At 38.1% G+C, this 14,902-nt stretch overlaps 1 protein-coding gene across 2 annotated transcripts in view; it reads right to left on the reverse strand.

Annotated features, from left to right (window-relative positions):
- Window positions 1–14,902, reverse strand: part of TTC3 (tetratricopeptide repeat domain 3) — a 65,774-nt gene that overhangs the window by 24,344 nt on the left and 26,528 nt on the right. For both annotated transcript variants that reach the window (XM_050915187.1, XM_050915188.1), the window contains 11 exons: window positions 14,817–14,877; window positions 12,341–12,407; window positions 9,473–9,610; window positions 8,350–8,430; window positions 7,527–7,639; window positions 5,164–5,290; window positions 3,435–3,557; window positions 3,138–3,239; window positions 2,362–2,454; window positions 1,595–1,659; window positions 43–179 (listed from right to left, as the gene is read on the reverse strand). In XM_050915187.1, coding sequence (XP_050771144.1) covers window positions 43–179; window positions 1,595–1,659; window positions 2,362–2,454; window positions 3,138–3,239; window positions 3,435–3,557; window positions 5,164–5,290; window positions 7,527–7,639; window positions 8,350–8,430; window positions 9,473–9,610; window positions 12,341–12,407; window positions 14,817–14,877 — 1,107 coding nt within the window. The remainder of the gene's footprint in view (window positions 1–42; window positions 180–1,594; window positions 1,660–2,361; window positions 2,455–3,137; window positions 3,240–3,434; window positions 3,558–5,163; window positions 5,291–7,526; window positions 7,640–8,349; window positions 8,431–9,472; window positions 9,611–12,340; window positions 12,408–14,816; window positions 14,878–14,902) is intronic.

Consider the following 14,902-nt stretch of genomic DNA (forward strand, 5'->3'; position numbering starts at 1 on the left):
ACCTCATGATAACTTAGAACAATAACCTGTACTTCCACATACCACTGTGATCACTGTATTGAGACGGTTCGTTTCCCATCTGGTTTTCTTCTGTTTTCTTTTTAGCAGAATTCTGTGCCTCTTCTCGTGCATGCTTTCTTCGTAATTTTTTTTCTTGTTTCATTTTTATCTTCCTAAGACTGAAAAAAGCAATTAAGTGGTGAGCCTAACGTTAGTTAAGTTGCCAAAGGAGTCAGGCACATCTAAGTTACTTTCCATGTCTTACAATAGCTATGAGCTCCATTCTACTATAAAATATTATGCTGAAAAGTACAAGTATAATAAAGCTAGTTTTCATTTAGAAGTTAAGACACTACAAAATTTCATAAAAGTTTAATAAAAATCAAGTACGTAAGGATATCCTCAACATGCAATAATTTTTACTCCCATTAATGATGCCTGAATTAGGATTAACTGAAATACTACCAGGTTTTTTCTTAATTTATAACTCAGCATTTTGAGCAACATGTTAACATTTGGATTTCCTTAACTTTTAAAAATGAATTTTGTTTATCCTCTCAGCATGATTCCTCATTATTTATAACCTTACTTGACCAAAAAGTGTAAACTCAGTTATGCCAAAGGCACGTGCATCAACAACTGAAACAGCATCATTATATGCAGTTTTTATTTACACTTTCTAAACATTCATACAAAGTTGGTTAGATAGTAACTGCTGTGGAACAGTGGTGTTGAACTTATGCCACACAGTGATACCTCTCCCATCCAGCTAAAAATCTTGCTGAGTTTCTTCCCTCTAGCAAGGGGAAGGAATAGAACAATGCTTGCAATCTTAGACTGAAAATAGAGGTGGTATTCTAATCTAGATACACTTGACTTTCACTGCATGTATAATTAAGACACTCAATCCATTAAGAAGAATATTAGACAACCATTCTTACAGCATTCCAATTGTTAAGTATCTTAGCACAAATGAAAGACATGTAGGGAGAGCAAGAGTAAAGAAACCATCCCCAAGTTCTACATACAGCCTCCAAATCACACTTTCGCCAAACAACATGTTACTTCCCTGCCCACAGATTTCACAATTAAATTAGGTGTCAGGTATAAAGACTTAAAGATCACTGCAGCAATTTATATTCAAAAACTATTAGTTCAAATTGTGGGAAGTCAATGGTGCTATGGACAATTTATCCCTCAATACAGAGGTGTGGAAAATCAGATTTGCATCAACTCATATGCTGTATATTTGAAAACAGTTTGCTGTGACCAAACTGAAAATGTTGTTTTTAAAGAACTGTATGACCACTAGAGAGCTACCAATAATTTGTTCAGCAATACCAGTTAATGCCCTCCTGTGCTCATGTTATAAATCTGTAGCTCTGTATCTTGTTTTACAAGTTAATTTAAATGCTTTTATAATTGAATCATAACATATTTTACCAGACTTTTTAGTTTATCAGAGTCAAAGGGCAAGAATAGCTTTCCAAAGTATTTGTGGTATTTTAGCAATTCTTAAAAAGGCATGAAAACCAATCCTAGAGAAATCTCTTTTGTTCTCAAATTGATTCAACTTAAACAGCAGAGAGCTTACCTTGAACATTTCTGTTTAATACTGGCTCTTGGTGGTTCCTTGGTTTTTGTTATTTTTTGTTCAAACTACCAAAACAAGTGACATCATATTAATTAAATTTGGGATACAATGCAACATTGCTGTACTCAAAACCCAGGGACATTTGCTGCTTTCCAAAGCATCAAAAGTAATACTACAAAATAGATAATGCAGCCTACATAAGCCTCATGAAGGTCTACCTAAAATTACCTCCTACTGCTACAACTTGGTATATAGCAATACATCTTTAGCCACAGAAAAGACAGGTTGAAAGATAACACAAAGTCAGGAAGAACTGGAGGCTGTTTTGCTTTACCAGTGGGCAGGAAGCAAACTTTACAATCTTTTTTGCTTCTCACAGACCAATACTGCTCTGGGAAGAAGTATCCATCCTCCTGTGACTCTGTAGAGGGTAAGGGCACTCTTCCAATATAATTATTTCATTTAGCAAGATTAACTCTGAGTTAAACTAACAGTTCCTTTCACGTCGTACAAGCTAAATATAAAACAAAGCTCCAGTTCCCATCCATGACAATTCTAACCAATACCATAAGGTAATGCCTGCTCCACCAGAAGAACAGGTAAGAAGAGAACAGGTAATTAATATTCCTAAATAATGCTCAGATTCTGTAGTTAAGATAGCATATTACTTATGAGTTTGCAGTTGCATTCTCATCTTCACTTTATCTCCTTTACCGGAGTAAATATTTTAAAGATTATTTTCATATTTTACATGAACATTTACTTACTTCACATTTTACCAGACCAGAAGAACTGAAAATAACTATTTTTGAAATAAGGCCTGTACAATCAGGAGTGAAACACAATTCTTGAAGAAAATCCTGTAGGAGAAAATGATATACACAACAAAGACATTTAAATTAATATAAAATCTATGTTCTTATACAGATTACAGTTTGTTAATTTGAGGTGACCAAGGTAATTAAAGCTAGCACAGTCCTAAACTTTTACTGGATGAGGAAAGCAAGTGACAGCTGACTTGGCAAGGACTGCAAATCAAAAGGATCCTAGATCTGTGGCATATACCTGTTATTCCCAAAGCTATAGCAAAGCCCTTCTTCCTCCAACTTCACATTCAAGAGCCAACTTGAAGAATTTTCTTTTATGAGTTCATACTCTGCCTGGATTTCCTTTCATTTTATACTGGCTGCTGATACCGTATTTTGTAAAATTCCTTTAGACATACTCAATGTCAAACTGTTGCTTCAACAAGACTGTAAAAGGAATAAAACTTCCATATAGAAGGACATAAATGATGCAAGATAAACAGGCTAAGCATGCTGAGTGTTCACACAGACAGGCCTTTCTTCTGTAGACAACAGCAAGCTTTACACACACTTGCATGTCAAACAATTTAGCAAGAGACTCCTCTTTCCTGTCTCTGCTCCTGCCATTGTCATGTGGGTGGAACATCAGGCTGTAGCATTGCACTTACACAAACCAAAGGAATGCTATAATCTTGACTAAAAAAAGTAAAATGCTTATAGTCTGACACAGCTCTTACCTTATCATTTTTATCACTGTAGTTTGTTGTTTTCAACTTTTTCCAACAGCTGATATGAAACTCCACTCTACATTGCTGACAGCAAGTAACACGTATAAAACCCTAATATTGAGAAAAAGTATGAATTTAACATCTTTAAAAAAACCAACAAAAAACCAAAACAACAGAAAACAGTACACCACTGAACAGTAGATAGGATAAGATGGTGTGTTCCAGATAGCTCTTTAATATGAAAGGTGGCAGAAAACATGTAAACATGGAGTTTTATTTCCCAAACCCTTTTAAACTAAAAATTACCTTAAAGTCTGGGTCTGTAAAAAATATTTGGATTTTCGAGTGGCCATGGCACTGCTGATATCGACAAATTGCATCTGGTTCTGGAGGGAACCTGCATTCCTCAATACAATTCTTTAAAATCAACTGAGAAACACAAAATGATATAAGACAAATTGCACAGAAACCACGAAAAGATTCAATGTCTACTTACAAACTTCTAGGGAACTCTGCAGTGAAACACATCTCTTTTTGAACAGCAGATGACTAATACCAAAAGAACAACTCTTTCCTAGTGAAAGCTTGTTGAAGATCGTCCTTTTATGGCAAAATAGTCAAAAGCGTGTTTGAACTGCTATCAGCTAAGTACTTATAGCTTCCCTGCATGCAGGTTTATCTCGGACCAATGTTTTACACGCTGACCAATTCCAAACACGTGAGAATATAGTAAGTTTTCCATTGCCAAAATGATGAGCCAGATTACTCAGATAACATGACGAAAATGGAGTGTCTGCTCATTTTCGCCATTTCCCAGCATTTCAGGAGTGCCTCACCTGGGATCGGGTTACGTGATCAAGTACATTCCCAGGGACAGCTCAGACCTGGCCCTGCACTGGAGCTAGTGAGATCTCCCAGAACAGTGTCTGAGGTAAAGACGTTATAGTGGCTTTACGTAAAGTCAGTTCAAGTCCCACAGGGTTGGCATTGAGCCCAGATTAATAAAACATTATTAGAAACAAACAGACCACCAGTTACAGTCTTTCAGATATTTGCATTACGCTCTCCAGAAGTCCCAGACCACTGATGTATTACTGTGGCCAGACTACTGTGGTATCAGCTGGGGGTCTATGGGAAATCTTTACATCAGTTTTTGTTTAGGAAACAACAGTACTGCTGCTTCTACCAGAAATGAAACAGGTCAGTACAGTATAGCCAAGTTCATACACTGAATAACCTAGCAAGTTCTACTGTGTCAAACTGCCTCTGTGCAGAGGAGCTCAAGCGTCTTGCCTCTCATGGCATGGTTTATCCAGAAACCCTTCACAAATAACAGTGACTCAATTATAGTTCAAAAACAATAACAATAGTAGTAATAATTAGGAAAAAAAAACTGTTCAGTGTGAGAAAGCAATTTGTAGCGTCAGAACCACAAGTTAGATTTTTCAAGTCAAACAGAGAATTTTATCATACAACTCCCACTGCATTGACCAACAACTACATGGTCAAACTCTCTTATTTGGTTTTAAATATAGCACCACTGCTGCAATTCTGAACTTCACATTTTTGCTAATTCAAATTTTTAACCAGTTCTCTCTAGCATTACGTTGTGTATAGTATTCACATCTACTTAAAGTTTGGTAACATGCAACTAATAAGTTAACACATCATGAAACACTTGGAGCGGATTAGAACCACATTATTACATAGAAATATCCAAGCATAGAGCCTGACACAGAGCCCCGGCCCTTGTGCTGTAAATGGGATGCTTCCCACATGTTCAAATTTGTCATCGCAAGAAGAGTTCTGGTCTAAAAAGACCAGGCCTTGGGGCCGACAACACTCTAGACAATGAGCAGCAGCGCTTGCACTGGTGCTCCAGGCTGAAACCTCCCTTTCGCCCCCCCATCTTTCCTTGGCCTTGACAACGGGGAGGCAGGGAGGAGGATGACAACCTTTTTATGTTTTGGAAAGGCCATTTGACAGAACAGGTTTTTATGTCTTTTTTTTTTTTTTTTTTTTTTCCAAAACGTACCTGTAAATTCTCTGTTCGTGTCTCTTCAATGACCCGAGATGTTGTGGGCCAAGTTAATACTCCAGGTACAATCTTGTGATTAACCATTGTTTGCGATTTCATGAACTGATCAAGCGCATCTGAAAATCTGAAGTTTGAAACAGGTACAACATGTTCAGATCATATATGAGTAACTTCTACATGGCCTGTAATACTTTCACGATTCATTTTATGATCCAAGGAAAATAAAATGGTAACTGTAAGAGTATGTGGAATGAAAGAGCACCTGGTTCATTAAGTTATCCGTTTAAGGACTCTTCAGTACAAAAGACTTAAGGTGTGAGCCAGTAAGCCAGCCTGGGTAAGGGGCCCAGAGTCCAGGCACAGATATGAGGCAGACTGAGAACCTGTGCTTATATTCAAGGGACCCATGAACGTGGGTGTGCTTGTCAATACAGAGAGTGAGGGCATGCGTATGTTCACGAATGACTTCAACCCTGATCAGCCAGGGAGGAGCACAGGACTCTGCCACCTATACTTATGTTTTACATGAGTTCAGGTAGTGCTATACATGGGAGCTGCTCTGCCTGGGGTAGCCTGGGTGGCCAGCTGTGTTGTCATGTGTATGTGTGTGTGTATGCACCTCTTTGGGACACACACGCAGCCTCACTACGGGTCAAAATGCCAAGAGAAACAAGAGCCACATCTGTGGGACTGGGACGCAGACACCTCCTGGGTCTCAGACTGCACCTGGCTACACTGTGGCAGTGGGAAGGAAGAATCCCCTCTCAGCATCCAACACACTCTGACCAGGTGCTTTTAGATATTCCACATGAGGAGGGTTTAAGGTTTAATATCAAACCTATTTGATTTATTTGGCATTGTATTGGGTTGGCATTGTATTTATGTGGCAAGGTTGGGCTGGTGACCAGTGCTGCAGGGGTGGCCTCTGTGAGAGGCCAGGGCTGCCCCAGTTCCAGTTGACTCCAACAAACCCACCACAGGGCACAGCCGAGCCCCTCAGGCAAGACGGTGGCACCTCAGAGAAAGCATGGGTAAGAAAGGACAAAACATACTGCACGGCTGTGAGGAGTAAGGGAAAAAAGTGTGAGAAACAGCCCTTCAAGCACCAAGGTAAGAAGGAGGGGAGGAGGTGCTCCAGGCACAGAGCAGAGATTCCACTGCAGCCCCTGGACAGGACCTCGCTAGAGCAGGTATCCACACTAGAGCCATGGAGGACCCCTGCCAGAGCAGCTGGATGTGCCCCAAAGGAACTGTGGTTCATGGAGAGGCCGCATGCTGCAGCAGAGGAGGAGTGTGTGGAGGACGGAGCAGCAGAGAGGAGCTGTTACGGACTGATCAGAACCCCCATTCCCCATCCCTCTGGGCGGCTCGGGGGAGGAAGAGGTAGAGGAGTCGGCAATGAGGGAGTAAAGTCAAGCCTGGGATAAAGGGGGGGTAGGTGGAAGGTGATTTTAGTTTTTTACTTTGCTTCCCACCATCCAACTCTATTTTTCCTCAAGTTGCGTCTGTTTTGCCTATGACTGTAATTACCAAGTGATCCCCCTGTCTTTATCTCAACCCCTGGGCTTTTTCATCTTACTTTCTCCCCCTCTCCTGTTGAGGAGGGGGAGTGGGAGCGCAGCTGGATGAGGGTCTGGCAGCCAGCCCAGGTCAACCCACCACAGGCATTACGGGGGATTTTGATTAAGTAGAGCAATACACAGTGATACACTGAAATCACAACACAAGCATAACACAGCAATTGCAATACACAGTCGAATCAATATAAACGTGATTCCCATTACCGATCTCTATATGCTTACTGTCAGGACGCTGGGAAGAAATACCGCCAGGAATACGTGGGTTGAAGCCAGCTCAAGCCCTTTGCTCTCAAGCTTATTAGTTGTCCAGTTTCTGCACTTTATCTTCAGCTGAGCCACGTGTACACTCCCCCTCTCTCCCCATGCTGGTCTGGCTAGCTCAGGAAGACATTACTCTTTATCTGTCTCAGGGAACCCGATGACTCACTGGTTCAGCTGCCTTATCTAAAACCAAGGTTACCCTCCAGTCTCCCTGGTGTTGAGATAAGTTAAGCTTTCTTTACAATACATTTTTCCCTGAGATCATTGTTTTTTGCCCTTCTCCTATGAGCTCTCCTCCACTGCCAGGGTGTGCTGGTCGGTCATATCTCCGTGCCCTGGAGTCTGCTCGATTCAGTGGCTTCCATTACATCCTCAGCAGTAACAAACTTAAAGTTGTAATAAATCGATCTGATGTATGCATTTAGTGATTAACAAAGAATAATTGAAAACACCCCACACATCGTTTCTCAAATGAAAATATTTTTTGTATCGAATATCAAAGCTTTATATTATACCCACCTGTTTTGTCTGAGGTATACTTTTCCAATTCCATAGTATGCCAAACAACCAAATCTTTCTTCCTGGTACTGTTCAATTATTTTCTTAAACTGGTCTTCAGCCTTTGTCAATGCCTTCAAAATAAATTTAAGACAAAAATATGTGATATTTTGCCAGAAGCTTTTCACTTTTCCTTTCCTTTTTTTGCTCCAGTAGAGTGGGTCAGTATGCCCTATTCTTTGATCAGCCTTATGAACAGTAAAGGGAATTAAGCAACCTTACGATCACACACAAAGGCTTCCCTTTTTTAAAGAAACAGAAACTTATTCTGTAAACATGGGCTCCCTCTGAAATAATTAAATTAAATGATTGAGCTCACTGAGCTACAAACACCCAGACGTTTTTAAATTCATTGTAAGACATTGAATATTTTTAAACACTGCAGGAAAAAAATCCAAACAAACCCCAAACAACCCACACTTCTGTTTTGGTGTTTTCCAGAACCGAAAGCATTCTCCTTCTCTTGTTTTAGACTAGTGCATAACCTTTAGAAAGACTAGTGCATAAGCACATTACAAGAAAGCAGAAAAAAAATAATTGACTATACTTCATTAATACTTAAGAATCTCATTTGAAAGCTTAAAAAAAAAATTTTATTTGGTAGCTTAACTTATCCAAAACCATTAAAGATCTAGTCCCAGATATTAAATTGTATGATTCTAAAACGTGACAAAAGCTTTCCTTCCCCACTCACTTCATATTTGTTAAGAAGAGACAAAAATGGATGGCCAACTACCTGAACGAGAATTTTGAATAAAAACAATATAGTGGCTTAATGTCATACCTCAGGTTGTCCTATTCCAAGAAGAGCAGTGGCATGTCCATAGATGATTAGAACATAATTAATAATACGAAGATTCAGTTGCTGCAAATAGAGTCAAGTTATAGTAGTAGCACGCACAAAAACACTTTGCTGGTAACTTGAACATTACTGTCTACTGTGACTTGAAGATCTTCACTACAACAGAGCTAGGAAACTCTTTTCTCATCCTTATCATAGCCTCTACCCAGCTTTATGTTACTATTAACATAAGAAGTGAAGGTTAACTACACCTTCAGTGCTGGTCATTTGGCACCCCTATATATTTCAAAGCGATACATCCTGAAACATCTGCTTTTAAAAATGCTATAACTACAGGCCTTACTATGTTGACTTCATGCAGTACAGTGTGTCTTTGCTATATTTCATGTTCAGAATTGAGCAGATTTTTTTTCTTTTTTTAAAATAAAAACCGCCTTTCTCAACCTTTTTCTTCCTAATAAAGTAGGTCACAATTCTAGATGGATTGGTGCATTACTTGCTTGGACAGACTTCCTGTTGGCACTGCAACAGCCCTTACAAAAATGGGAGCTTGAAACACAGCAACGCACGTGCACACACATTGTCACACAAAACTTAATACTACAGTACAATAATTTAAAGAAATCTAAGACAACAAATGGGACAATGGCTGACTGGCCAGATACATATACACAAAATTTCACAGTATTTGCCATCAAAGAGTTATCTGACCTAAAGAATATAAATTCTTTTCACCCTACATTATTATGCATAAAGGTTAAGGTGACAATGGACAGTAGTTTCTTCTCAAATAAGATATTTGGTAAGAGTATCTCATACTATTCTTATAAGAATATTATTTTGGTAAATATTTTTTAGATTGCATCTATAAATGCACGTGAATGCTGAACATTACAAAAATACGTTCTATGCTACTATCAGTTTTTTTATCCTGTTCTCATTTGTAAGCTCCTCGGCATACATATCAGTGATTGGCATTGTAGTCAACATCACAGGCAACAACTCAATAATAATGACTACTTTGGTGGAAGGAAAGAATGAAACACAGTATTGAAAGCATGAACTTCAATTACTCTAATAAACTAAGTTATTCCTCTCAGTTTACCTTTAATTCTGAAGGATTTAGAAAGCTCAACAATTGTGAAAAGGCTTGTTCAGCACTGTGACACCGCTGGTCCATCAAGGCTGTATAACCATCACGAACAAGGGATTTAACCTCTTCTGGTAACATAGCTAAATCCACCTAAAATATTCAGGAAAACAGTAAGTCCAAAAGAAAACAGTCTTTTCCTTTTTTTTTTTTTTTTCTTTTTTTAAAGCTGTCGTGGTTTATCCCCAGCCAGCAGCCAAGCACCACACAGCCGCTCCCTCACTCCCCCCCCCCACTCCCAGTGGGATGGGGAGGAGAATCGGGAAAGAAGGTGAAACTCGTGGGCTGAGATAAGAACAGTTTAATAACTAAAGTAAAATATAATACTAACAATAATAATAATGAAATATAATAATAATAGTAATGAAAAAGAATGTAACAAAAAAAAGGGGGGGAGGGGGGCGGGAAACCCCAGTGATGCACAACGCAATTGCTCACCACCTGCTGACCAATGCCCAAGCAGCAATCCGCCCCTCCCGGCCAACTCCCCCCTGTTTATATACTGGGCATGATGTTCTATGGTATGGAATACCCCTTTGGCTAGTTCGGGTCAGCTGTCCTGGCTATGCTCCCTTCCAGCTTCTTGTACACCTGCTTGCTGGCAGAGCATGGGAAACTGAAAAAAAATCCTTAACTTAGCCTAAGTGCTACTTAGCAACAACTAAAACATCAGCGTGTTATCAACATCATTCTCACACTAAATCCAAAACACAGCACTGTACCAGCTACTAAGAAGAGAATTAACTCTATCCCAGCCAAAATCAGGACAAAAGCAAGCAAGCTATTTGCTAAAATATTTATCCAACAGACAACTGTTAAAATTCTGTACTTCCTACAGCTTTATCACAATTTCACTTTTAAAGCAGCAAATCAGGTACATTTTTATAAGACTCTGTCTTAAATTCAACTTCTAAAAATTTAAGATTTTCATGGACCTACTGCTGCTAATCTCTTAAAAATCTAGCTTTTGTTCTAAGCTTAGATCCTTTTCTCTCCAGAAAGTTTCAAGTTTAGTTCAAGCATCATTTTAATCCTTCTTACATATAAAAAAACCCAAAACCCAGACTTAGGCTTTTCCTCACTTGTAGACTCCATTTTGTGTACAAACGTTTTTTAAAAACCGGAGAACTATTTCCTTCTGCCTACACTCTCTCTCCATCTAGGTTAATAGTTAATGCTAGAAGGTTTCAGAATGCATGATGTTATTAGCCTTTCACTACAGATACTTCCTGAAGTCTGCGGGAATTTCCGCAGTGAGACTGTAAATCAAGACAAGCAGTTGCAGAATTAGGAACTTCTATTCCCTTGATCTGTTGAAACACTAAAATAAAATTAGCTTTGGAAGCAGATCATTGTGCCAGGGTAGAAATAATTTGACTATTCAAGAAGCTCCTTCAACACCTACTCCTGCAATCATAAGCAAAAAACAAACAGTAACAAGGAGGCGCACCTGTGTATTTTAGGCCACTACCTCATTTCAGTATGAATTAATCTTCAGTATGAAGTAATCCTACTTTACAAGCTTTCTGTTAACTGCCCCTTTTCTTCCCCCCCATATGTTAACATTTGAGCCCGGGATTCTGAAAACAGGGTTGCAGGCAGGAAAATACTGAAAGAACAGGAAGGTTTGGGAAGAATGGAACATAACAACTTTTGAGTTGCCTGATTTTTTTAACATTATTCTAATGGTGTACTTAATTGTATTCCTGTGAACTGAATTAGGCTTTTGACGTATTAAATTTAATGCATGTCCTGAATCTATTTTCCTAAGCATCTATGAATTTCGATCTTATTTTGTCTTCATCCTGTCAACTGGCCAAAAAGGACAAACATAAAAAATACCCATGATGTAATGACGGTTACAAACAAAAGTGGCAGGGACAGTAGAAACTACAAATAGGTACAGGAAAGACCAAAATGCAGAAATGAGTTAATGAAAAAATGATTAAGACTTATTTTAATTTCCTAGAACTATTGATACAAGTTAATGCTGTCAGAGCATATAGTTATAGAATGGAACAAATTTTAATGTTAAGCTAATAACGTTAAGCTACATGACATATGAAGCTGATCAAGCCAACTAAAAACATTACTTTCGATACTACTAATGCATTAGCCTTACAAAAATAGGTGTTTTAAAGGAAATAAGGGGTCTTAGTGTAGGCAGAACCCGCACTTTCTCCTGACTCCAGTTTTGTCTTATGAGGTAATTAATCAGAATAGAGATTTCTGGCATCTACTTCCCCAAATTAACAGAGAAGAAATGATTAATTAGGTACATCCCCATGATTTCGTTCAAGAACTTTGGGATACTCATCAGTCATTGTTGATAAGACCTGAGGAGAATTCTCAATTTATGAATTTTATAGCATTTTAAACAGCCAGTCAACAAAATGTTCTATGATTATTTCCAAATGTATGTATCAAACAGAGGAAAACATATTTAGTCAGAACTTTGGGAAGGGTATTACAAATCCCTGAATGAGTCCCAGTGATTTCTGTAGTTTTTCTTACAGATTAAGATACGAGGGAACTATATTACCAACTCATGGTTTTAGCTAAGTTATTCTAGGACTACACTGAGTTTTGTTACACTAATTTCCAGTGCGAGGTCTTACAGGAGGGGAAGGTGGAGAAGCAAAAAGAAGACTACCAGCAACAAGACAGTATAAATCAGTGTATCACATAATGCTTGTCTCCTGATAAAAGTCATGCTAAGCATAAAGTGTTAAATTTTTAAATGAACTGAGATTTTGGACAGTGTTACTAAAAGGTTACAAATCATTTACGCTTAAGGTTGTATGCTAGTGAATTCCCAGTTACCTGTTGCACAGTACAAAAGAGTTTATCTTGGATGGGTTTAGACTCTATCTTCAAATCAAGGTGATCTCTACAAATAACAGGACAATGGCATCATGAGTTTGTACATGTACTTTATATGTAATCTTATTTTCAAGAAACAGAAATTTCTGCACTTTTATCAACCACATCACATTTGCCTACATGCTAGAGATTATTATGGCACACTTTCACAATCGCAATAACAAGTACTATAACACTATCAAGGATTATGATACTATTCATATAGTTCATATACTTCTGGCTCAGGAATCACTAGGGCTTCAGGGAAGTAGCAGTCTTCTCCATCATTTTATTTGTTTTCTTTTATCTTCACCTTATTCTCAGCTGAGTTGATCTTATGAAGGGGTGGGATAGGTGACTAGAGAACTTCCCTATACCAAAGGCAGCAGCATAAGAAGGTGCTTAGGCCTCTTTCCCCTTCTCTACTCTTCCTAAGTAGAAGATCCTTTATCCTAGCACAACCATCGCTTAAAAATCAAATACATACAGCAGCTATGCATGGTCAGGGCAGGGAGAGTAGAGGAGAGGAACAGAGCTGTTCTTCCCAGCTCTTCCTTTCCACTACTGCAGCAGAAACACCATGCACAACTAGAGAATGGAGAAAGTATAATGAAGAGGCAAAGTATTGCTTAATACTCTAACTCAAATCCTCAATGCTAAGATTGCTAGTCAATGCTTAATGCTACTATATTGCCTTTTGCTAATATACATTCAGTTCCGTCCCACATTTGAAGGCATCAAACACTCATCTGAGATAAATTCTTTACAGTGTCAGAGGATTCCCTAGATTCTGGAAGCCAAGCAACCTGCTAATTACAGAAATGGAGATAAGATTGTAACTGACCATGCACCTCACTTATTGAGAAACAGCATGTTTTTTATAGGTCTAATAAACTTCCCCATGAGAGAAGCAATTTTGCAGATGGTTCAGTTACTTTAAAGAGGATTTGTTTCCATAGTGAATTCTAATGTTTTTTTCCCCCCTCTTAAAGTGAAAGGAGAAAGAAGTCAGTGGCAACCCAGTCAAATAACATAAATGACCTGTCCTGTGACGAAGTTTCAATTGTCCTAGCTACAGTGGTATTCAAAAAGAGTTATGGTAAAACAAAAGGATTGTACTGTAATAAATATAGATTAAAAAATGGTAAGTTTTGTGGTCACACTTAGATTAGGACTGGGGATAATCAGGTTCAGCTCCCAGGTTTCCAAAGGCTTGGACTCTTCTACATGAGAAATTTGCCATTAAAAATTATCACTTAATGGAAACTTTCCTATTTCAATGTAAACAGCTTATTTTGCTGTACCCCTCATCTGTTTTTAAACATCCTAAACACAACTAAAAAACACCAGCTGAAGAAGCATACAAGCAAGAAAGTACAGTCAGAGCTTAATTTGTCTAATTTCACAACTCAGGTTAAAACACTGAAAGCTTCCATCTCTGTGTGTCCTTAAGTAGCAAGTCATCATTTGCCTCAGTCACCTTACAAATAAGTCAGCAGTAACAGTTCTTTACTCCTTTACTATCTATTAGATGGAGAAATATGTTGGCATATGGAATCACCTATAAATGCAGCAATTTCCCCAAACCTGTTTGGAGCATGTTGGCCTCAGTATCACTGGAAATAATTATTTCTTTTGTTAAACTTTGTTTTAAATGTTATAACAGATGGAAGCACAAATGTTGTCCATAAAATCTATAGTGCTTTTTATCTCAACTAATTTAATTTTGGCCCCAAAACCATCAAACATACTCATTTACATTCAGCATGTTCTATGGGGAGTATTCATGTACTTAAAATTAGACATTGATATGCTTTAAGCGAAATTTAAGTCTACAAACAACTAAAGGACTCTTTAAGTAAAAGTTCTTTTCTAGTCTTCAATTCTGAGACTGACTTACAATGCTTTCCTCACAGTCAAACCTCCTCTTCTTAGTAAGCATATGAAGTGTCAGAGAAGTTTTAAAAATTATTTGGTATGCAGAGTAGAACTAGTACAAAGAGGCCTTGAAAATAAGATAGAGCTTGGGTTATGCTGTGGTGTAAGTTTGAATGTAACAACTGGAACAAGATTCCTACTATCTTTTGCTGTAAAGGAAGCACATTTTTTCTTATGGCTACACTGTCTGACTTGCTTTTGGCCAACAGTTTTTAAACAGTGGTTATTAAAATTATGCCTTCATTTACTAAAATTCAACTGAGCTTTGGAAAATATTTAGTTTTCAAGTAATAACTCAGGCTCTTTTTGAAAACTGGGATTTTCTGAACTTTAATCAGCTATCTTAATATGAACTATATCCTGAAGAGTATGTAAAAAATGTAAACAAAGCAATTAACAAAGAGCAAGCAGCAAGGCAAAGCTGCATTAACTCCTTTTTAAGTGCTACATAAAATAACTCAAAATAATAATAAATTAAGAAATAAATAAAAATTCTTACCTCGGCTTTTCAGAGTCACCAGGTTTGGGTTTTGGCCTTCCTTTGTTTTGATGACTTTGGCCTGTAATGAGAAAAAGTATTTCAAA

The sequence above is a fragment of the Gymnogyps californianus genome, chromosome 1, assembly GCF_018139145.2.
Source record: "Gymnogyps californianus isolate 813 chromosome 1, ASM1813914v2, whole genome shotgun sequence".
Lineage (NCBI taxonomy): Eukaryota > Metazoa > Chordata > Aves > Accipitriformes > Cathartidae > Gymnogyps > Gymnogyps californianus.